General features: G+C 32.3%; 3 protein-coding genes across 4 annotated transcripts in view; 1 reads left to right on the forward strand and 2 right to left on the reverse strand.

Moving 5' to 3' along the window:
- The window catches only part of LOC141529394 (tyrosine-protein kinase Dnt), a 144,410-nt gene that overhangs the window by 75,131 nt on the left and 47,282 nt on the right, over positions 1-21,997 (reverse strand). Inside the window, exon 1 of one of the 2 annotated variants that reach the window (XM_074245897.1) lies at positions 7,908-8,041. The exons of the other annotated variant lie outside the window; for it this stretch is intronic. The gene's annotated coding sequence lies outside the window, so the exon portion shown is untranslated. Of the gene's footprint in view, positions 1-7,907; positions 8,042-21,997 lie in introns of those variants that run through there. 2 annotated transcript variants of the gene reach the window in all.
- Positions 8,638-18,002, forward strand: LOC141529776 (uncharacterized). The gene is made up of 6 exons (XM_074246470.1): positions 8,638-9,078; positions 9,166-9,324; positions 14,015-14,256; positions 14,485-14,783; positions 14,909-15,266; positions 15,621-18,002. The coding sequence occupies exons 1-6, from the start codon at positions 8,938-8,940 to the stop codon at positions 15,883-15,885; spliced, it is 1,464 nt and encodes a 487-aa protein (XP_074102571.1). The 5' UTR covers positions 8,638-8,937; the 3' UTR covers positions 15,886-18,002.
- On the reverse strand, positions 19,089-21,288 carry Cpr19 (cuticular protein 19). The gene is made up of 3 exons (XM_074245906.1): positions 20,801-21,288; positions 20,477-20,713; positions 19,089-19,987 (listed from the first exon to the last, which is right to left on the reverse strand). Exons 1-3 carry the CDS (start codon positions 20,813-20,815, stop codon positions 19,265-19,267), a joined length of 975 nt encoding a protein of 324 aa, XP_074102007.1. The 5' UTR covers positions 20,816-21,288; the 3' UTR covers positions 19,089-19,264.

Below are 21,997 nucleotides of genomic sequence, written 5' to 3' on the forward strand. Positions count from 1 at the left end.
GTAATAAGGGATACCGGAAAAGTAGCACAAATATCTCGACAAATAAAGTGTCTGAGGGATATTAATTTAATAGAGAGAATCTGGGAAAGTGGTGGATACCGGGAGTAATATAAGGCTGAAGAGGAAGAAGAGGATGAGAAGATAGTGGTGTTTGCGTCTGAAATTCCCTGCGTGACTTCCTACAACATAGTCGGCTTACTTCCGGCGTCGACCATTCACGCGGGGCAAATAGTCCCAATGCAAACGCGTATAAAACTTCTGACATTCATCCTCCGTCACATCCTTTCCTTATGTGTATTTACATCCTACCCTTCCTATCTCGCTTCTGTAACAGTACGGCAAGCGTACTTTGGTGGGTGGCTTTATACAAATTTCCTTAGATATCTGTATAAACATTGGAAGCAGTTTCTCCTTATGGAGATTTACGAAAACTTGAGTAGTCGCGCAGACTGTCGAGACAAATTTCCATTTTCGTTCAATAATCTTGCTTTTATCCACACACACGCACAGTCAGCGCTCTTTATTTTAACTTTTTGCCGATAAAAATACTTAGTTAAATTAAACGAAACATAAATCACGGACAGTTAAATTTTACAGGCATAATACTTTGAATATGAAATCCAAAAGTAAAGAAAATAAAATTTAAACGTCTCAAGTACATTATTCAAAAAATACAAATAAGAGTAAATATATATATATATATATATATATATATATATATATATATATATATATATATATATATATATATATATATGTATATGCATAATAATAAAAGCAATAAACATAACTTTTTCATCAAGATTATAGCGCCAGTGAGTAGTTGAAGCCAATGGCAAAGTGACTGAGGGTTAACAAAATATCATAAAGACTTTTTCCCGTTATAGCCTATATTACTGTACAGCATAGAATAAAAAGGGAAGGATTTATTGTTTATTAGACTTGGGTCCCGAGCGGATAGGAACTCCAGACTATTAAGCAAAGTCCATTGAAAGTTGCCCCGAACCACAGAATAAAATAGCATCACAGCCTCGCAAGAGCACACCAACTCGACGATATAAAAAGAAGTTGTCCGCGCAGCAAAGTATACTGCGAAATAGCCATGGCATGTATGTATATGGATTGAGATACACATTACACATTACAGAGGGTTGGAGATGGCGAGTAACGCTGGCAAGGGGCGGTTTTGTCGGCAGTCGGAGCTTTTTTTGGCTTTTATGAGCTCTTGGCTCGCGAAATTTGTCTGGATGCCATCGGGGTATCCCTCGTTTCTGTACTGAGATCTTCGGTGGATTATACACTGCACGGGATACAGGAAAATCGAGCTAGTGTAGTAATAGCGGAGAACGTGAACGACAAAAGACGACAAGAGTTGTGTATAGTTGTGGAAAACGAGGACTAAACTCACTAACATACAGCAACTATTGTACTACCACAGCTACTAATATAAGGAGTCTTCGAGACTAATACTATGACTTTTAAAATTCCACTGTCCTGGGATCCTTGCACACGTACTTGCCCGCACGTAAGAGAGCTTACCGGCTGGTTGATCCGCGTTACTTGAGAGGACGTACGACGTTGCTTGGAAATCCTCTCGCTGGACCGAGAGTAAATCATCTTTCTCATCGTTACGTTTTCTCAGTTCATGTCGCGATTTTCCGAATAATAAACTCACGTAGTTTATAGTCGTGACATTTTATAAAAATAAAAAAAAAATTCTCGGCTATTGTTTTTTACTTGCTCCTAATTTTTTTGTTATTTTACTGCTTATGCATGTAGAGTGTATTCATTTTATTTTTTAAAATTTGTCGTTGAATCGTTATCGCTGATCGGCGAGCAGCCCGGTGTACTCCGAAGTTGTGCTATTTTTTTTCCTGCTTATATTGCACTTGCGCTCTCTGTTTATCGGGTAGCAAATGTACACCAACTCGGGTTATGTTTCGTTATCATTTTTTTTTTTGGTTAAAGCCCGATACGCTGAATACTCAGCGTATACAATGTCCAACGATCGAGCATCGGGGATTGCATTTTATTTAGCTTTAAACTTTTTTGTTTTTAATCCAAGAGCGCACTATCTCGTTTTTTCGTTACCAGTTTTTTATTTGAGTTTTTTTAACAGACATTTCAAGTATGACGATATCCAAATGTCAACTGGTATTTTTCCTAGATTTTTTTATTACATGAATATATTTTTTGGGTCGAAAAAAAAAATGACATCGATCGATTATTATTACACTGAACACTTGTAAATATATTTATATGTAGGTTTTTCTTTTGGATTTGTTAACTCGACAACCACGAAATTTCAATATGTTATTTTGTATTGTTTTTGGTTTTATTTCAATAGCGAGACTGTGTGATTTATTCGAGAATCGTATGATCATTTTTATGGCCAGTAAAATGCACATTTAAAAAAAAGATATATTTTCATGTGCCACAGTAAAGTTTATTCTCTTAAATCTCAAAATCATTCTACTGTTTTTTCCAACTCTCTGGCATCTAACTTGTAGACCATGTTTATCATCCTTTTGTTCCCTTGGCATACTTCTGAGCATTTAAGAACAACAATAGCTTAATCTGCTACAAATAAATTTTAGAGAAAATAATATCAAATTTAATTATAGAGAAAAATTCTTGAACCAAAAAAAAATAATTAAATTTAAATTTATCTTGAAATAAATTCACTTCTATGTCAATATAAATTTTCATTAAAATTTGCTATAAAATATTTATAAATAGATCGCCATCATACAAGCGCTTAAATTATGAATAGTGTAATTTAATGTTACGAATTAGCAAACGACGCGATCCACTACATCGTCTATATTCATGCACATAAATAGTTTACCGTCATTAAAACACATTCTAGCGTACAGTGTGGATGATAATCGGTGGATGATGCGATACGATACAGAATTCACTCGATTCAGGGGAAATAGCCGGCGCTTTTCACTGATGATCGTGCGGCAGGACGATAATGACTCGAACCAGTCATTTGCTTCGACTATCATCCCGTTTGTACATTACATTACATAACATATATACTTACAGTATATTCCATGGAATTAACATGAATATAGGTATTCATACGTATATAATACCCGCCCACACTCCAACATACGCGCTAGCGCGACGCTGTTGCCGTAGATCAAGAGCAACGATCCATGAACGAGTGTCCACAGCTGGAGAAATGGAGCGTATTTAATCGTTATTAAAATTTACATCTCAAATAATTATATATTTAAGCTCATAAAATTATTTAAAATTAAAAAGTTACCATTTGAATTTTGTTTCTAATTACTGAGAAAAAAAAATGATATAATTTTTTAACAAAAGAACGTAAATTTTTGTTGTCATTATTATTAACAAATAAAAAAGATCAGCTTCACTTGAATTAAAAAAAAAAATTATTTTAGTTAATCTAATCAATTATTGAGACAAAAAAGTAAATTTTTAAAAATATGCGTTCTTGTTTCAAGAATGAAAATTAGAAAAATAATTATTTTTTCTTCTCGGTAATTTATTGAGAATAAATATTTAAATGAGCGTAAAATAACCAGTTTAATTAAGTGTTTAAACTAAAAACTGCATGCTGTGAGATGATTGTTTTGATATACCCCCCAGAGATGAGTGAGCTTATAACGTAAACTTTGATTAGAGGATTCTGATAATGACAGGAGATCGAGCGACAGCTTAATCGGATATCCGAAACTGTCTAAGCCATATTATGAATATATAAGACATGTAGGAGCTATATTTGAAGCTAGATAGGAGTCTTTACTCCTAAGATTAGTATGTATCATTCAATAAAGATTTCTAGCTCTGAATAATGTCACATGCCTAACGTTTACGAACATTGAATTAAAGTTTAGTCTAGGTTTAAGTCTGGATACTCCAGTCTTGAGTTTACGCTTAGTGCCTAATGTTTACTATCAAGCTAAAGAGTTGATCCAGCTTAGCATGCTGAGTCTTTCACCCTTTCATTTTACTGATATTATTCCTTAACATGTAATATACATAAATGCGCATCCTTTAAAAATGCATGCACACGTACGTTTTGAGAGGATAGAAGCGAGCGAGTGTGTGTACGTTGGGTAGATCGAAAGACTGTCGAACAGCATGTGGAAAAGCGTTTGCGAAATGAAAGTGGAAAAAATAAGTGAGAAAGGATGTACCTTAGGATTTGTAATAAGTAGATGTAGATGTAGATGTATAGAGGAGAAAACGCGTTTGCGGACGCAAAATCTCATCTTGGCAAAGTGCTCGTGCTGGTCTGAACGAGCCGAATTACTCGAGAAGTAGCCGAGAAAGGATATGAGAATAAAGTGAATGTAGACGAGTGGATGTAGAATGAGCTTGAGGTGCCGGAGAATGTGAGGACAAGTGGGAACCCACAAAAAGATAACGATGAGCAAATCAAGTTTAGCCGTTAGATTTTACGCTTATCTTTATAGACGTTGCCACTATTATAGTCTCTGGGTCAGAATCGATCACGATATTGGCTTGATTGAACGCTATAAATATTATTACTCGTCAGCTGATCATTAAATATTTTTTATCGGCAGGAGTTATCAAAATTAATTAAATTATTCGCTGTTTAAATGATATATAAAGTCTAGACTGGCCGAAGCAATCATTGCTGAACGATTATTCGATTACAAATTACCAAAAAATATTGTTTTTTATTTTTACAAAGTACTCGGTGTGTTTTACGTTTGATTTAGAAATTTTCTCTGTCAAAGCGTATTTTAATTTTTGCAAAATTGTGTTATGCAATCCAATTATTTCTCTACTCGATTTCTTGATTTACATAGATTTTGAACGGTATATGAACCCGTCAGCCGCATTTAGTCGATATAATTAAATTTATCCTGAAATTCGTAAAATACTCGAGTACTAAAAAAAGAACCGAAAAAATTTTTGAAGACTTGTACAATAATTTTTTAAGTACTTCATCGCTTTTAAAGCATAAATTCTTTTTTTTTAGCTCACGAAAATTCAAAAAATAATTCCTCAGAAAATGTTTTTAAAGAAAATAAGGAATAATAAATTTATGAATGAACTCTTGAAAAGTAAATACTAACTCTCGATTTTACAGAGACACATTTATGTCTGATCATGTTGTTTATGAATAATAAACCTTATAAATATTTATACCCTACATTTAGTAATAAAAAGCATGATTTGGTGTTGCACATGATGTGTAAAGAAAGAAAAAATACGATGAAGATCTGCACCAGTAAAGTATAAATAATAAAAAAAGGTTGGTAGTGGTAGTTGGTGTATGAAGAGAATCATAGAACACGCCCGAGTGCAAGGGTGAAAAATTCAAACGACGAAAAATATCCACATGACTTACGATAAAATGCCCAACAGAATTTTTATGATGCACCTTTATCGTGTCGTTATTGACTCAGAAATACTTTTACGGGCGCGTATGATTTTACGATCCCGTTTCTCCTATTAGCCATTATACATCTCTACGTCCCGCAGGAAGTCATCCTCGTCTCCGCCGAACCATTGGGTGGTCTGTCTTCCATTATTTCTGATGTATAAAATAAAAATAAAAATCGAGAAAAAAAAATACATTTCAACCCCTAGGTTACTTTTCTGTGTACCTTTTACCCCTCTGTTCTACTTTCCCTTCTCTACTATACATAGTAAACTTATTTTTTACATCCTGCAGTAAAGTGTCCTCTCTTTAACGATAAATTGGTCGCCAAGTGCACTGTAAAAAGATTTTTCTCGAATGTTCCGCCACTATCGGTTGAATTGAACGAATTCTCATGTCTCTTATTCTTTCTACATATTATCATTATTATTTTTATTATCATTATATCAAGTACGTATAGATATATATTGTGTATAGAGAAAGTCATATAAATATAAAATCTAACCGCGTGTATAGAGCGTATTTTCAACTGGCCGACCAAGTTATATCAATAAACGTGAAATTGAAAAAGTTTTATTCCACAAAAGTTCTTATCAATATAATTTTAACGTCCATTGTTAAATGAATAAGGTAAAATTTTTTTATGAGATACTTTCTTCACAATTTTCATAATAATTATTAATAATATCACAGAGATTATGAAATAAAATTGCAAATTAGATGAAGAGAAAAAAAAAAAAAGGTGTAAAAGTGGGTTCAGATTACATATCTCGGACAGCCGCGAGTCTTGTCTCGCCGCGTAATCCTCATTGGTCGAGGACACCTCCAATTACAGGATCAAAGGATAGCTCAGCCGTTTCGCCAAGGCTAGACGCCCGAGGGCGCGAGAGAGAAGAATTATCAGGTGTGTCCTTTACATCAGTTACACCGCAATTTTCTCTTACTCGAGTGGGTCCCTTCTCGTTAATTGGACAATTTTTTTTAACCATTCTTTTCTCCTCTACTTTTTATTCGCAATCTACTCACTTTTTCTCGAGTTTTAAAAGCGTTTCACACACCTCTACACCCGGCGGCTTTTCTAAGTGAGAATTTCCCTTTGATATATCAGCAACAAACTTTTTTAAATTAATTGATGTCGTTAAAAATATTAATAAAATTTGTCAGTGACCCGTTGAACTCGTCGCTTTAATTAATATACTCTCTTAGATTTATTATTTTTATTTCAAAATCTTAATTAAAATATTTTGATACAAAAAGTAAAATAATGTGTAATAATTTTATAAGTTTGCTTGAAATAAACCATTGAAATTGCTGAAAATAGTGACACGTAGCTCGTTTAATTTTGTCGAGCCTTTATTTAACTCGAGAAAACTCATATTCGTATATTCGAGTTGTGATATCTGATATTATAGTATTAATATCACGACAAGGTCCTATTGTCATATTTATGAGAAATATTTTCGTTAAAATTACACATTTAGCTGCATAACATGCCAGACATTAATTTTAACGTTTTAAAATTCGTAACTATTGAAAAATAAACAAAAAATAAAAAACGAGTTTATTTCACTTAATTATTAGTAAAACCGCCCTCTTAATCACATTCTTGACCTAAAATATTTTTTATTCGCTATATTTCTATTTACTTCGTGATACACATACAAGTGACCGTCACAAAAAATTTGTATTTTGTGTTATAAATAAAATAATCTAACTGAGTTGATGGTAAAAGTTTATTGTTTATACCCTCGCGGTGAGTTATAGCCGACGATAAAAAAATATTAAAGCAAGTAGAGATGCGTGCACGCACGCATATAAATACACGCATGGCCGCTAAAAGTGAGCACTGTGTTATGTATTAGGAAGAGAAAAAAAGAGAACATTGGCGACCCTTTCTTTTATTTACATTTTTTTGCTCCTTTACTCGACAATCACTGAGAAAAACTGCCGCGGCTCCCCTCGCGATTTTGAAAACCATTCAAATGAGAACGAACCAGTTGCCACGAAAAGTGAGTCAGAGTAAGGAAAGTGTGTGCCTGAGAGAAATTCTTGGTATAAATTATTACATCCTTGGGCATAAAAAGATCTATAAATATGAGCTCAACGACTAGGCAACTCCATCAATCCTAACACTTTATTGCTCTATATCTTTCTCTATGACTGCGAGGACTGCCATGTGATTAACCTAAAATCTTTCTTTATACTTTTTAGTTATTTTTTTTCTTTTTGTTTTATTACTGGTGTAGTTTACCACTTTTTTGCCACCCGACTCGTTTACAAGTGATGCTTTCAGCCCTCGCGAACCGTTTAAGAAAATGACACGCCGGTAAATGAAACTGTGGTGAATTAAAGTGTTTTTTCGTTTACTATCTTTACTTTTGTTATTCTGGCTTTGAGTTATGATTTTTAATTTTATGAGTTAAAGAAGTAAGCATTAATGAATTCAAAATAATTTCTAGTTGATTTTAATTATGTCGAGTCCATTTAGTAATTTATAATAAGTAATAAGTATTACTTTCAATAACGTCGCAGTTTAATTGCCATCAAAAGTAAACTTTATATTGACAAATCATTATTAAAAGTTGAAAATAAAAAATCTGGAGTTTTGAGTCAAGTTTACGATGAGTTTTTTCGTTAGCAACATTTTTCTTCAGCCGATAATTTAAGACAAGTTGAAGACAAACTTGAAGTACAATATATAGTACAACTTTGTCACAAGTTCACTTCAATAACTTCTCTAGTTTTTTTTTTTTTTTTAGTCAATTGTGCCCAAATTGCAGTCAACTTTTCGACAACTTTGACCTTTTTAACCATTTTCCTGGAATTGACTGAAAATTCCGATTCTGGATTTTATGCAAGTTACTATAAACGATGGCTGTCTAATATTTACCATGCATGGTTAAAAATTCAGTATCCATAAAAAAAAAGAATTATTATTACCGATTTATGGTAATAATAATTTCTATAATAACTGAAATTGTATGCTTGATACAGCAGTTATCCTTCTGCGCGTCGCATGGCACAGAAGTTTACTTTCAGATTGAAAGCCCACTCTTCCGCCCGCCGATAGTGTAGCTATCTTCTTACTGACAATCGAGCCATGACCGTCACTTTCATTAACCAATAGAAACTCTTCAGGAGTTTTGAATTTCTCCCGCAGTGAGTCCTTAATGCAAAACTACACTAATGTCTAAAAATGTCCGATTTCTGAAGCCCACTGAGCACGAGCATGGAATATATGTTGAATAGGGTTGCAAAGGGTCTCAAAAATGGCGACTGTTAACTCCTTCCGGCATTGAGTACTTGTACTAATGTGCGATTTTGACATTATAAACAACAATTATCTAATAAATCCGGTCTCGAATTCTTCACCACTATAACTACTCCGATAAAATCAGTGATAATTCAAAAAGTGTAAACACTCATCACGTCGGTATTAAAGTGATAGTAAATATAAATAAAGTAGTATAAATTCTTTCAATTTCCTTCGGTGACATTATAACCTAACAACCTATTACGTTCATAAAATTTCCCTTTTCTCGACGATGGCAATGAATGAAAATTTTAATTACTCCGAATTGTGTCGTCTGTGCTCATTAAAAACAAATCATCAGCTACAAATTTTTGACAAAGAAGGCGAGCAGAGGCAAATACTTTTTAAAATTCGCACTCTCATTGGCTCTGTGGTAAGTCATTTGTTTTTAAACTAATAATAATAACATTAGTTATTAAAATGAAATATAAGAAATTAATAAAATAAATTAATTACACAGACAACAAAGGAGGATGTCTTGCCGAAAAATATTTGCCAGAAGTGTCTCTATAAATTGGACATGTTTTTCGAATTTCGGGCAAGCTGTATGGCCACCGAAACTGTTTTAAAAAATTATGCCGACACATTGAAGCAACTTGCACAGTCAGTCAGCAATCAGGTAAAAAAATATTTTATAAAAAAATTTTGACGTTTTAATTTCGTGAAAACGTAGAATAAAATTCCAATACTCGTTCTCGTCAATAAATGAACTTGTGTTATGTGCAATGCGTCGAGAATGTCAAGACCTTCGGCAGTAGCTGTTGCGATTTCAGGTCTTTAGCTTCTGTTTATTTCTCGGCATCCTCTCGACCTTGTCATCCCTTTAGGAGCAGAGGTGTAAATTCATTTGCCCTTGCTTACATGGTACTTTTACATCCGCGCAACACATTCACATTCACACCCACCTGCGTCGAGAAAAACTGACTTAAAAATATAATCCATGTAGACAAACATAAACGTGTAAGTAAATACAACACGTGGTTATCCACGGGAGCGCATAAGACTCTAATTAACGTAGCAATTATCAATGCGTACAAGCTCCGTGTTTTTCCATAAATAACAATCTATTTATAGGCATAAAATGTAAAAAATAATGGTGAATAAAATAATTCAGGCGTTGGTGATCGCTCTGGTTCAGTTTCTCCGGTCTCAACCCTTCAACCCTTCAGCGGGGCGCGACGCTATCGGCCTAGGGGTGATCCATAAGTCTGGACGGGAGCGTAGTTGCGGAGACAATCCCAATAGTTAGTGACCCTAACGTAGGTGTCGCGGGTCTCAGCGGTCGTACCCTCGTTTATATCAGCAACTCCCGATGCGGGCGACCATCTCAATAATTCCACCCCCTCACACACACGGTGGCAACTTGGTAGATGGTAAATGGTAGAGCATCGCTGTACTATTGATCGGCGCGGGCTGTGTCGCGCTCCGAAAGCGAAAGTCAGTTCTCCTTTCTTCGACGTCTCGCCTCAAGCTGTCCTTGTCGGACTTCGGGATCTGTATGCGTAGCTTGGGTGTATGGCTACTGACTAAGCTAAACCAACAAAGCATGAATGTCTCCAATAGAACCCTTTTTTTTTGGGATACTTTTACTTGTTTTTGCTTCGCATACTTGCGTGAGAGCAACAATAGTCGAATAGGATTGTTGATTTTAATCAGAATATTTTTATTGGGGTACTATTTGATTTTATTATGCATTGGAATTTTTTTTATTGAATTTTGATAATAATAAGAGGAAATTTTTTTTAATTAAATTGATTTTTAAGTGTTAATTGCAGCAATATTTTTTAATTGTAATGCAAAAGTGCATTTTAATTAAAATTAAAATAAAAAAAAATTTTTTTCAGAAAGATTTTAATTGTTATAAGGAAGAAAAAATTTTTTGTCAATTTTTTATTAATTTTAGGATTTATAATAATTTTTTGTAGAGTAGAAATAATAAGTTTAAGTTTGGATTTATGAGTGTAAATGCAAAATGTAATGAAAGTAAAGTTGAGTCTAAAATTGGTTACACGTTTGGTTGTTATACGCTGAGGAGAGTCTGAGTAGAGTAACAATATAAAGAGTAAAAGTCGATATTCTTTTTCCCGTTTAGCTGAGCATAGTAGAGAGAGGTACAGGTGCTCCGGCTACCTTCCTTAACTTGGTTGTATTGGTTGTACTGGCTGCTACTATCCGCGAGAAAACCTGTTTCGTTAAGATCGACAACAAACACACAATACCCTTCGCAAGTATTGTCGCTTGTAAATGACGAGAGATCATTGGAGGATGAGGTTTGAGGTACCGAGACCTCGCCTCGAGAACCGCAGTACTCGGGCAAAAAATTTTTAAATAAAATAAAATATCATAATACTTAGCCGTAGTACTAACGAACACAACATTTATAAAACAACGAATAATATCCAAATAAAGAACGAAAACATTTAGCATCTGAATAAAATATCTGGTTCTTCATATTCAGGACAATGACATTCTGCTGACTCTAAAAATTCAATGCTCACCATTTTTTTACTCCACGTATTTTAATTTTTGACAGAATATTTTTACACCAAAAAAATATTTATGTTATTCATGAAATTTTTATTTTTTATTTTATCAGAATTCAGCATCAAAAATAAATATTTTAGGTCGTAAATTTAAAAATATTCCTACTGAATTCAACAGACAACTTTTTCGATTTTTTTTTCTTGAATTCTTATCAAAATTCTTTATCAAAAATATATTAATGGACAAAAAATATTCTACTAACCTTTATGAAAATTTTTTTTCGTTTTATTTATCAAATAAATTTAAAACATTATTTGCTCTTTAATAAACTCTAAAAAAATATTAACTTGATTCAAGAAAAAAAATCCTAAGTCAATAAAATAATTTTGAAAAGCTTCGTCTTGATTTAATTAAAAAAAAATTCAAATCAAAACTTCTCAGCGAGACTACTTATTGCCAAAAAAATAAAATTCCACAAACCCAAGATAAAAATTAGACGACTAGTACCAAAATCCTGAGATAAACTCTAATCAGAGAGCAATACAAAATACAAGTTGTCGGGCTGAATGTCAATGTCAAGGTCACCGGGCCGACGCACTGCGCGGTAATGGTTAGCCGTCTGTCTGTCTGTCTACGTCTACCCATTACACGATTACATGAATAGTTATCATACCATCCATAATATATCTCGGGTCTCTATCTAGCCAGTATAATTGAGTAGCCATTACCTAGTAATGCATTGTATCTGCAAGAAAGTAGAGTACTCAGGGTTAAAATTGCATCTGCAACTTTTCGACAGAATATTACCTACAGTGGTCCTGTAAAGTATCACACTTACTGATGAGACAGCGTACTAAAGTGAAAGTTACTCATCAAGGAGGCACTGATTGTGGTCTGCTCGATTACGTCAGACAGTGAGCTAGATAAAGTACCTCAATATTTCCCCCAAAAAAAAAAAAAAAAAAAAAAAAATTGACTAACAGAGTGCAAGAAGTTGAAGGGTAATGAAAATGATAAATGATGTACCGAAAGGATACGTGATTGTGATTACTTGCGGAGTACTTAAGGCTTAAAGAGTTAAAGTAGCTTTTAGCTGGTCGTAATACACGTTAAACGTATCTGAGAGGTCCGCGGTGGCGGGACCTTCACGCGGCCCCAGACCCTCCACTTTTTTTCCTCATTCTCTTTCAATCTGTGTTGGTTCATCCAGTCTCATGGACACACTGTATACAGTATACAGTTCGCTATATACATTTTCACAGTTTCTTGTATCCACAAGTTTGTTTCAGCGTTGTGTGCTCCTCCACTGGTATCACACACAACACACAGCGATTCGTGTTTCGGGGCATAGCACACTCGACGACGGTTACAGTCGTCGGACGCGCCAGTCTCTCCTCTCTCGTCCGGCACGCTGCATTCCGCGTGCCTCCTTCTGTTTAACAAGTGTATGTTTACGTGTCTTCTTCTTTTTCATTTTTTTAAATATTTATATTTAATATTTAATATTATATGACATAGATCCGCAATTTTAAAACATCCGTATTTTATTTATCAGTTGTGATTAGATTGATATATTAATGTGCAGGGTAAAAATGGCTCTAAATTTCTAGCCAGTCTGTCTCCACGCATCGCGGTGCTAACTACTTGATTTTATTTTTATTTGTTTTTACCTCTGGTCCTTTCACTTTTGTACGGTTTTATTTTTTTTTTTACATAGCAAATACAATTTTATTTTTCTTTGCGGATTCAACAATTTGCAAATTTGTTATTGTAATAATTTTTTTTAATTTTATTTTAAAGCAATCAAAGGACTGATAAGTGATTAATGTAGTCGTATGTGAGACTTGCTTAGTTAAACTTTTATCAAAAAAAAAAAAATAAATAAATAAATAAATAAATAAAAATATGTTGGTAAATTTTTTTATCAAGACAGTGAGATAAATAATCGTTTGATTTTTATCAAGGATAATTTTTTGATTGTTCATCGGTTTTGCCGGAGCGCTCTGAAGAATCCAGTCAGCATTGATCGAAGGTCGAATATGTTTTTACAATTACAATTTACCCTGGTACAATTTAAAACGTTTGATAAATAATTCGAATTATTGGTATAGTCGGGAGTATTTTTAATGACTTAGGTCTAGTTTTATGACCATAATAGGAGGTATTTTTTTTATTTACTCAAGGGAACAGGTATCTAGATTGAAATTAACGAGGATTAATTTATTTGTATGTGTTAAATTTCCGGGCGGAGTACACTAGGGCTGAGACATTGATCGCTCTGGTGTATAGAGTTACTATTGTATTGCATCGTAAGTTAATGTGTGGGATACACGAAGTACGGGTCCTATAGTTCGCTGTATATAAGTTGCCTCGGATCGGAAATTTAGCTACTAAAAACTGAAACATCGCAGTTTTAAATTGCTTCGGGGAATAAATAAATTCTAAGATACTCTGGACGATAAAAGGTTCAATTTTGTTGTTGTTTTTTTATTTTTTACGATTATTTTAAGAAATTTGAGATTGATGATTTTTTATTTTGATAATTTTTTTTTTAATAGAGATTTTTATTCAGTTATAACTTCGGATATTCTCAATTTAATATTTTAACAAAAAATTAAATAAATCAAATGAAATGTAAAAAATTTTTACAAGTAAAAAAAAATTAATTTTTTTAATTTTTTTTTTTTTTTTTTTTTAAGAATTTTAAATATAAAAAAAAATAATGAAGTCTATGAAAAAAAAATTGAATTTTGGATCAGACAAAGTATCCTTCAATTTAATGTAATTAAAAATGAAAAAAAAATCATAATAACAATAATTAACAGAACGATAAAGACAAAATGTCGACAACCGGGCAGCAGCAACAGCAACGTCCGTCATACGTGGAAGCACATGCAGCAGCGCATGCGACACTGCAACAACACATGGCTCAGCAAGTAGCTCAAGCGAGACTCTCTGGTCCAGGACTCCCGTCAGCACCCCAGCCACTTAATCCTACTTTCACATTGCCGGATGATGGCCTGGGTTACGACGATGGACACCGAGTTCTCCGGTCGATTGGCACGTGGTACGTCGCTACAATTTTTCTATCACCAATAAATGGACATAAATAAGCAATAACATCTTGACCATTACTGAAAAAATTTTTTGACAATGCAATTTTAGTAAGCAAGCATTTTTGAGCCTGAAAATAAATTTGCTATCTACAAAATTTAGAAAAAAATTAAGATGTTACTGCGTGCAAATTTAATTGGACTCTTGAACTTTTTAATAAATGAAATTCAAATTTATAAAGGTCTCCAGATTATTCAGCAGCGATGGCCCGACCAAGCGGAGTGATGTCGGTGTTTCCAGGTACCACAGATCAGCAATTCTCAAATAATCGAGGCGCGACAATAAACCAGCCATTAAGAACGACAAATAATGTAGGCGGTGTTCGTCCTGGTTCTGTATCGAAGGCAACAAACACTGGGGAGCCAACGACCAAAGCATTCGCTTGCACAGTCTGTGGTAAAGGTTTAGCTCGCAAGGATAAACTTGTTATACACATGCGTATACATACTGGCGAAAAACCCTACTCGTGTGAAGTTTGTGGTACGTTTTTATTTTTATATACTTTTACCGATTTAATTACGCTTCATTTAACTTAATGATTTATTTAATGATTGATTATAATAATCAAGCGATAAATTTTTTTGTTAATTTGTTGTACGTTTCAGGCAAAGCGTTTGCTCGACGTGATAAGCTTGTGATTCACATGAATAAACTGCGACACAGACCGGGGGTCACTCCATTATCAACGCCTACTGCTCCTAATACCGACCAACAGCAACAGCAGCAACAGCAACAACAACAGCAACAGCAACAGCAACAACAACAACAGCAGCAACAGCAACAACAACAACAGCAGCAACAGCAACAGCAACAGCAACAGCAACAGCAACAGCAACAACAACAGCAACAACAATTACGTAGAGAAGTTTCTGTTCATAAATTGAAAGAAGAACCTCTTACTTACGTTTGCGAAATTTGCAGTCGAGTGTTTACTGTCAGAGAAGAATGGACGCAGCATGCACGGTAATTTTTTTTTTATTCATTTTTTAGCAAAAATTTTTTTCAATTTTTTGTCAATAGAAGAAAAAATAAAAAATAATATAATTTTTAATTTTTAAGTTTGGTGAAGAATTAAAAAAAATTTAGTACACGGAAAGAACAAGATGACACTGGATATCATCCCAGATTATACTGCGTAATATCTGGATTATACTCATTATAATCTGGATTATACTAACTACTATTTGAAATTTTTTTTCACGCAGTATAATCTAGGATGATATTCAGTGTAATTTTGTTCTTACCGTGTAGTAAAAAAAAAATACTTTGAGAAAGAAAATGTATGATAATTTATAATAATTTTTTTGTCCTTTTCAGATCCCATTTAGTCGACGCCCCAGCCCAAATTCAACATGCAGCAGCATACTTCCCTAATTCGGCGCCTCCACCACAGACCTACACCACGGGAGTTAATTACTGTTTAATGTGTCGCATAGACTTCCCCGACAAAGAGGAGTTTATGTTCCACATACGGACTCATTTTCCTCCCTCACAACAGACACTCCAAAATCAGATTAAACAAGACCCGGCTACTGCCGAAATGATAGCTCGCGGAATGGTTGATCCTACTTTGTGCAGCTAAAATTTTCCTCTATCGTAAAGCAACGTCGACACGTGTCTTACTGTAGTATAAAAAAAAACAAATAACATTTTTAATAATAATTATAATTATTAATCCACATATTGTAATTACGGCTGCATCACCGTGCGTTTTGTGATCGTATTTTTAGATATATTTTTTTTATAATTCTTTTTTTAATTTTTTTAATTGATTTTTCTAGCATGAAAATGCATTGGCTAAATAATATTGTTGATTGAGTGGGTGCTAATTGCGTACCACTTGATAGCTTTATCGCAATTTTTAAATATTCTGCGGATAAATATTGAATGCTATCTTTAGGTATCGTATGACTTTTTTTTAACTGTCAAGTCGGTATCTAAGTTTTAATTTACATTCTTTTTTTTTTTATTTCATGTTTTATTAATAAGATACACTAGTGTACAGTTCAAAAATTAGTTTTATTTTCAAATGAATAATTTAAATACCACGATAATTTAAATATATTTAATATTTATCATAGTCGTCATTGTTCTTGATAATATCCGCGCTGAAAAAAAATTTTATCTTAATTCAAAAGCAAAAAAATAATTAAAAAAATTAATTTAAATACAAAATTTTTTATTTTAAATCAAGTTAATATTTTTTTCAATGCAGGATAATAAAAAGCGACTGTTACTACCTCTTATATCAATTATATATTTAAAAATTTTAATTATCGAGGTATTTATTAAATTTTTGAAAAAAAAAAATTTTTTTTCGTACACTAATGTCATTAATAATTTATAATACAATTAAAAGTCAATAAGCTTCCACAATAAATTATAATGCGATGTATTATTTTTATCTTTAATTATATTTGCTTAAAAAAAAAAAAAAAATTGCTTTAAACATCGCTTTCTTCCTTTACGTCTTCGTAAATATAAACATAAAATTTAAATAATTACTTTAATTTCATTCGATATGTAGAGTAAAAAAATAAGAATTTAATTGAAAAATGAGTATGCAAAAGTTGCCGTGCCTCCTACGCAAACACCATTAATTTTCCACTTTATTTGGACTGGCCAACGACTGATTGCTACTAGACTTTAGCCATTTTATTTTTAAATAGTTAATTAAGAGTTAATTTGTTTGTTTATTATTCATTTTAATATTTCACGTTAAATTTAAAATAGAATGAAAGTTTTTTGATGAAAAAAAAATGTTTGAGTGGTTGTACATAGCTAACTTGTTGGTAAAATGTTTAGAGAAAAATAGTGAAAATTTTTTTAGCTTAAAATATTTTTAATGTAAATTTAAAAATTGGTTATTAACAATAATAATAATACTTTTATATTTTTTTTCAGTGATTTTATCAAGTAAGCCCTTAGTTTTTTAAAGTACTTTATTTTTTACCGAGTAAGATAATTTGTTAATTTTGAATTTAATTTTTTTTTTAAATAATAGACAAGGTGACGTAAAAAATTTTTCGGTTGAGTGAAAATAAAATTACAGTGCAATTGAATAATGATTAAATGAAACTTTTCTGCGCTTCGATAATCTTTTATATGGATATTGATATGAATATGATAATAATTACTGAAAGGAAGATACAAATTAATGATAAATGATAAATTATAAAATAAATAGTAATTACTAGCGTGTGAATAGATAAACAATATGCAACGATATATAAAAAAAGTTAACTATAAATAATAATCGACAAACTGTTTTATTAGACGCATAGTGCCTTGTATTTGGAACTACGTAATGTGAATTTATTATTATTACTATTGTTTAAATAATTTAGGTGTCTTAGATTTAACTGTAATGTGAAAAGGAGGCACACTGGCACGCATTTATTATCAATATAATTATTAAGTAGAAAGATAGACTTAAGGTTAATATAAATATATAATTTTATATAAGCATTATTATTATTTTTTTTAGTTATTAATTTTTTATTATTTTATTTTGTATAAGTTTATTTTTGTTAAGAAATTTGTATTAAAATGCCATCGCCTCTAGCAGCTGTTTTTATCTACTTTTATACTGTTGATGTCACTTATTGTAAGCTAAGAGTCAGTATATTACTGCCATAATCATTATAATGCAACTGTATACTCATAATATCTTTATATAAATAAATAAAATTCAAAATACTTATTTGTGATTTAATTTTTTTAATTGAAAAAATTTTTTCAATTTTGTAAAAAAATTATTATTTAATTTTAGCGATAAAAAAATTTCAATTTAGATAAAATCACAGATTTTAATCAAGAGATGAATTAATTATCAAATTTTGATGAAATTTAATTTTTTAAGATTTTATGATCGAAACAAATTAAAATTTTAAAAGCTCAAAAATTAATTTATTAAAAATTTATCAATTATCATCAATTATTATTTTTAATATAAAAATTTGATAAATTCTTACGAAAGGCTAATGGAGACTTAAAAGATTAAAAATAATTTTCTAAAACCAAGAAACTAATAATTACTCGAGTGATAAATAAAAAGTTAATATGATCTATAAATAAATAAAAGACTTATAAAAGCCGTTATTTTAATTACTATAATTACATACGACAGATTAATGATAGAGTAGAATGAAACCAACAACCGAGTATTGAACTCATGGAATTGCCATTTGGATTTCCATATCCAATTCTTTCATAGATCGCTGTTAAATTAAAATCCGCGAATTGACGGAGAGCGTGGGCTGCGAACCGACCGATTCGGAGTCTGTTGCATCATCGCAAAGGGAGAGTCTCAAAGGTTAAAAGATGAAAGTAAAGTAAAGTGATGTGAATTGAACTTAAGACACCAGCCTTTGCTAAAGATTACTGCAAGTATTGCCTACTGATTGTATTTCCACCAGCATTTTGTTTCAGAGCGTAGTCGAATGATTGATTTCACGACAATTGTTAATATGGTTATTGATTTTAATAAATAATTCATTTTTATACCGGTACTCCGTAAGTATGCATACTTTCTCGTCATTTAAATATATAATTAGCATTATCACTATCACTTAATTCCTTGAATATATTAAATAAATTATTTGCGTACTGAACTAGTACGTACGGAAGTTATTTAACGTCGGATTTTATTCCTACACTTCTCGCAATTTAAATAAACTCGTCGACCTTTACATTGTATCGATACATTTTTATTTTTAATATTATATTTTTATTATTATTACAAGTATTTATCGTTACAAAATTAATATATAAATACATGAAAATTATTAATTTATTTTTTATAAATATTTAAATAAAAATTTAAGCGCCATATTGACAGAAAAAATTATTAAGAAAAAAAAAAAATATTACAAATTTATCAAAATTTTTTTGAGAATCTTTTTACTAAATTTAAATCAATTAAAATCTATCAAAATGGTAAAAAAAAAATAATTAAAAATTTAACTCTTATTAAAAGTATAAGAGAAGCCATCAGAAGTTCTGGTAAAATCTAATTTACCTGGCGGATAAAACCTCCGAGGCGCAGGAGTCGTGATCGCATTGTAGCGAGGTCGAGGCGCTGGATTTGTAGCCGTTTGAAAAGAGTACTCGACATAAGGTCGGAGAGCATCAGGTCGCTGGTACTGCGGCTCTGTTTGTTGATACTGAGGCTCCGGTTCGTTGTACTCAGGCTCTGACTCGGGCTCCGGCTGGAATCGCTGAGGTTGTTGTCTTGGAGGATTGTAATGAAGTTGGGGCTGGTGCTGAAGAGGCTGTAGAGGCTGAAGAGGCTGTCGAGGCTGCTCGGGGGTGTACCGAATCTGCAATCGCGGCTTGTAAGCTGGAGTTGGACGAGGTTCGTACTGGTACTCGTGGACCTCTGGTGTTGGAGTCACAGGCGAGTATTCCGGGTGATATTGGGGCTGGAAGACTATTCGCGGGCGGACGGGTCGCGGTTGCGAGTGGGGCTGGGGGTGGAAGTGTTGGCGAGGACGGGGAGGAGGTGTTGGGGGTGGGTGTGAGGCAGGAGAGGCCGGTTCGTAGGCGAGTTGTCTGATGTCTGGGTCGCTTTGGAATTTGTACGATCGAGGCTGTGGTGGCTGGTAGTCCGGGGGGTTGTACTCTGGTAGAGCCTCGTACTCGGGTGTCGGTGGTGTTATTTCGGGGATACCGTCTCCGCTTGCCTGAATATTGATTTTGATTTTTTTTAAAAGTAATTTATTATTGGAATTATTGGTGTAATACAAACTAATGTCATTTAAAAAAAAAATTAAAGTTTGAGTAAATGTAAGTTAAAATTATATTTTTAAAAAAGTTCTTTTTTTTTTTTTTAATTTAAATTCATTTTAAAATTAAAGTAAGAGACTTTAAAATTTTTTTCATTGAAAAAATAATTTTTTTATTCGATCTGAATAAATTAATGATTTTTTAAAAATATAAAATTATCTGACTTACAAAAATTTAAAATAAATGATTTATTGAAAAAAAAATTGTCGGTTTTATTTAAATAATTTTAATACGGAAAAAATCCTTTTCTAGTGAATTAAAAAATTACAATTTTTTGCTCTTAAATTAAATTACAAAACTGGAATAATTACAAATTTTTAAAAACTGTAAAAACTACTTCTACAAAGACAGAAACTATAATTCAATTAATAAAATAAATAACTTACCTGAAAGCCATTTTTTCCAGCAGTATAGTAAACAGTTCTTCTTTGTCCATTCGGATCTATGTAAGAATAAGAACCTTTACGATCACCATTAGCGTCACTTTCCTCTTTAAACTGTACACCGTCATCCTGCGTATAAGCTGCACCAAATGTACCATCACCAGAAAGATACCTCGCCTCGGATACAATCGCAGGTTGCCGTAAATCTTGAGCTATTGAAGAACTGACTAATCCTAATATCTACAAACATTTTTATTTTATTTTATCAAGCTCACTATTTTATGAAAATTAAATCGCCTAATTTTTTTTACAATAAATGGAACTTACGAAGACAAGATACATTTTGATGTGTCTAATGTCGAGACGTTCGACAAGAGGAGGAACAACAATAATGCACCAGGAATGAACAAGAGGGGCGTTTTATACCGGGCAGAGTTCTCGAGTTTCTCATGATCTGCGGGGCCAAAAGGCCTTGATCGTTCTGCAGCCAAGTGTCTCTTTCGCTTCTCCAGAATTTATCCAGTCAATTGTAAATCGACGTCATGAATTGTATCATTGTTAGTTTGTTATTTATCGAATCACTTAAGCAAGTGCTGCGCAGGGTTGCAAAATATTTGTAATTTATAAATTTTGAATTTTTTATCAAAATCAAAATTATTAATGATAATTTTTTAATTTGTTGATGATTAATATACGCTCCAGCCACGCCTGGGTAATAACTTATTAGGCAAATGCATTTCAGAGACCAGGTAGCCGCTAATAGACAGGTTTATCATTAACGAAGCTCTTTTCTTTTAGCAATACATTTTTAACAGGTGTGTCAGACATAACTAGTTACAGCCCACGGCGATTGTATCCGGTGTGCGATATTGTAATGAAAATTATTGCTTACAAGTGTCTTTACATGGAAAATGTACTCTAGGCTTTTCGATAAAATTTTTTCTACTCTCCAGAAGTCGATTTCAGTAAATAAAAAAATATTGCAGAAATTTCTTTTGAAAAGATGTAAAAAAGATAATTCTATTTTTTTTTTTTTTTTTTAATAAAAAAATCAGAGCTTCAATTAGTGATTAGATACGTTAAAAAACTTATTAACACTATAAATAGTTCTGATAATTACTAAGCTGATATCAATCACACAAATTTCCGAGAGTTAAAATGTAATGAATATAATTTTTTTTTAACAAATAAAATTTTGAAGCACTATAACAAATATTAATTCAATATATAAATATATGAATATCAATCTGCTGTAAATAATTTTTTCATGTAATCCAATCTTATTATGTAACATTAATAATAAAGGTTTTTTTTATAGCAGTTGAATATTGTAAGAGTTATTTGTCGAAAATTTTAAAGCAGTAATATTTTTTAAGTAAAAAATATGTTAGTGATGTTCAAGGTTGAGATGTAGCATATCGATTATTCGATAGATAGTTTTTTACTACTATGGAATACAAGTGTGCTATTATCGATAAAGTTATCCTAAAATAAATATGATTTCAAGCTTTATTTCTTCCGACC

The sequence above is a fragment of the Cotesia typhae genome, unplaced genomic scaffold (assembly GCF_013202065.1).
Source record: "Cotesia typhae breed Kobodo isofemale line unplaced genomic scaffold, CoteBio_Ctyphae contig_48, whole genome shotgun sequence".
NCBI classification, from domain to species: domain Eukaryota; kingdom Metazoa; phylum Arthropoda; class Insecta; order Hymenoptera; family Braconidae; genus Cotesia; species Cotesia typhae.

What these genes read in the sequence shown, in the direction of transcription:
- LOC141529776 (XM_074246470.1), top strand. Translation starts at nt 8,938, where the DNA reads ATGGCAATGAATGAAAATTTTAATTACTCCGAATTGTGTCGTCTGTGC. An exon ending in CTCCGGTCGATTGGCACGTG is followed by an intron (nt 14,257 to 14,484) that starts GTACGTCGCTAC and finishes AAATTTATAAAG; the next exon opens with GTCTCCAGATTATTCAGCAG. An exon ending in GAATGGACGCAGCATGCACG is followed by an intron (nt 15,267 to 15,620) that starts GTAATTTTTTTT and finishes TGTCCTTTTCAG; the next exon opens with ATCCCATTTAGTCGACGCCC.
- Cpr19 (XM_074245906.1), bottom strand. An exon ending in CTGGAAAAAATGGCTTTCAG is followed by an intron (nt 19,988 to 20,476) that starts GTAAGTTATTTA and finishes ATCAATATTCAG; the next exon opens with GCAAGCGGAGACGGTATCCC.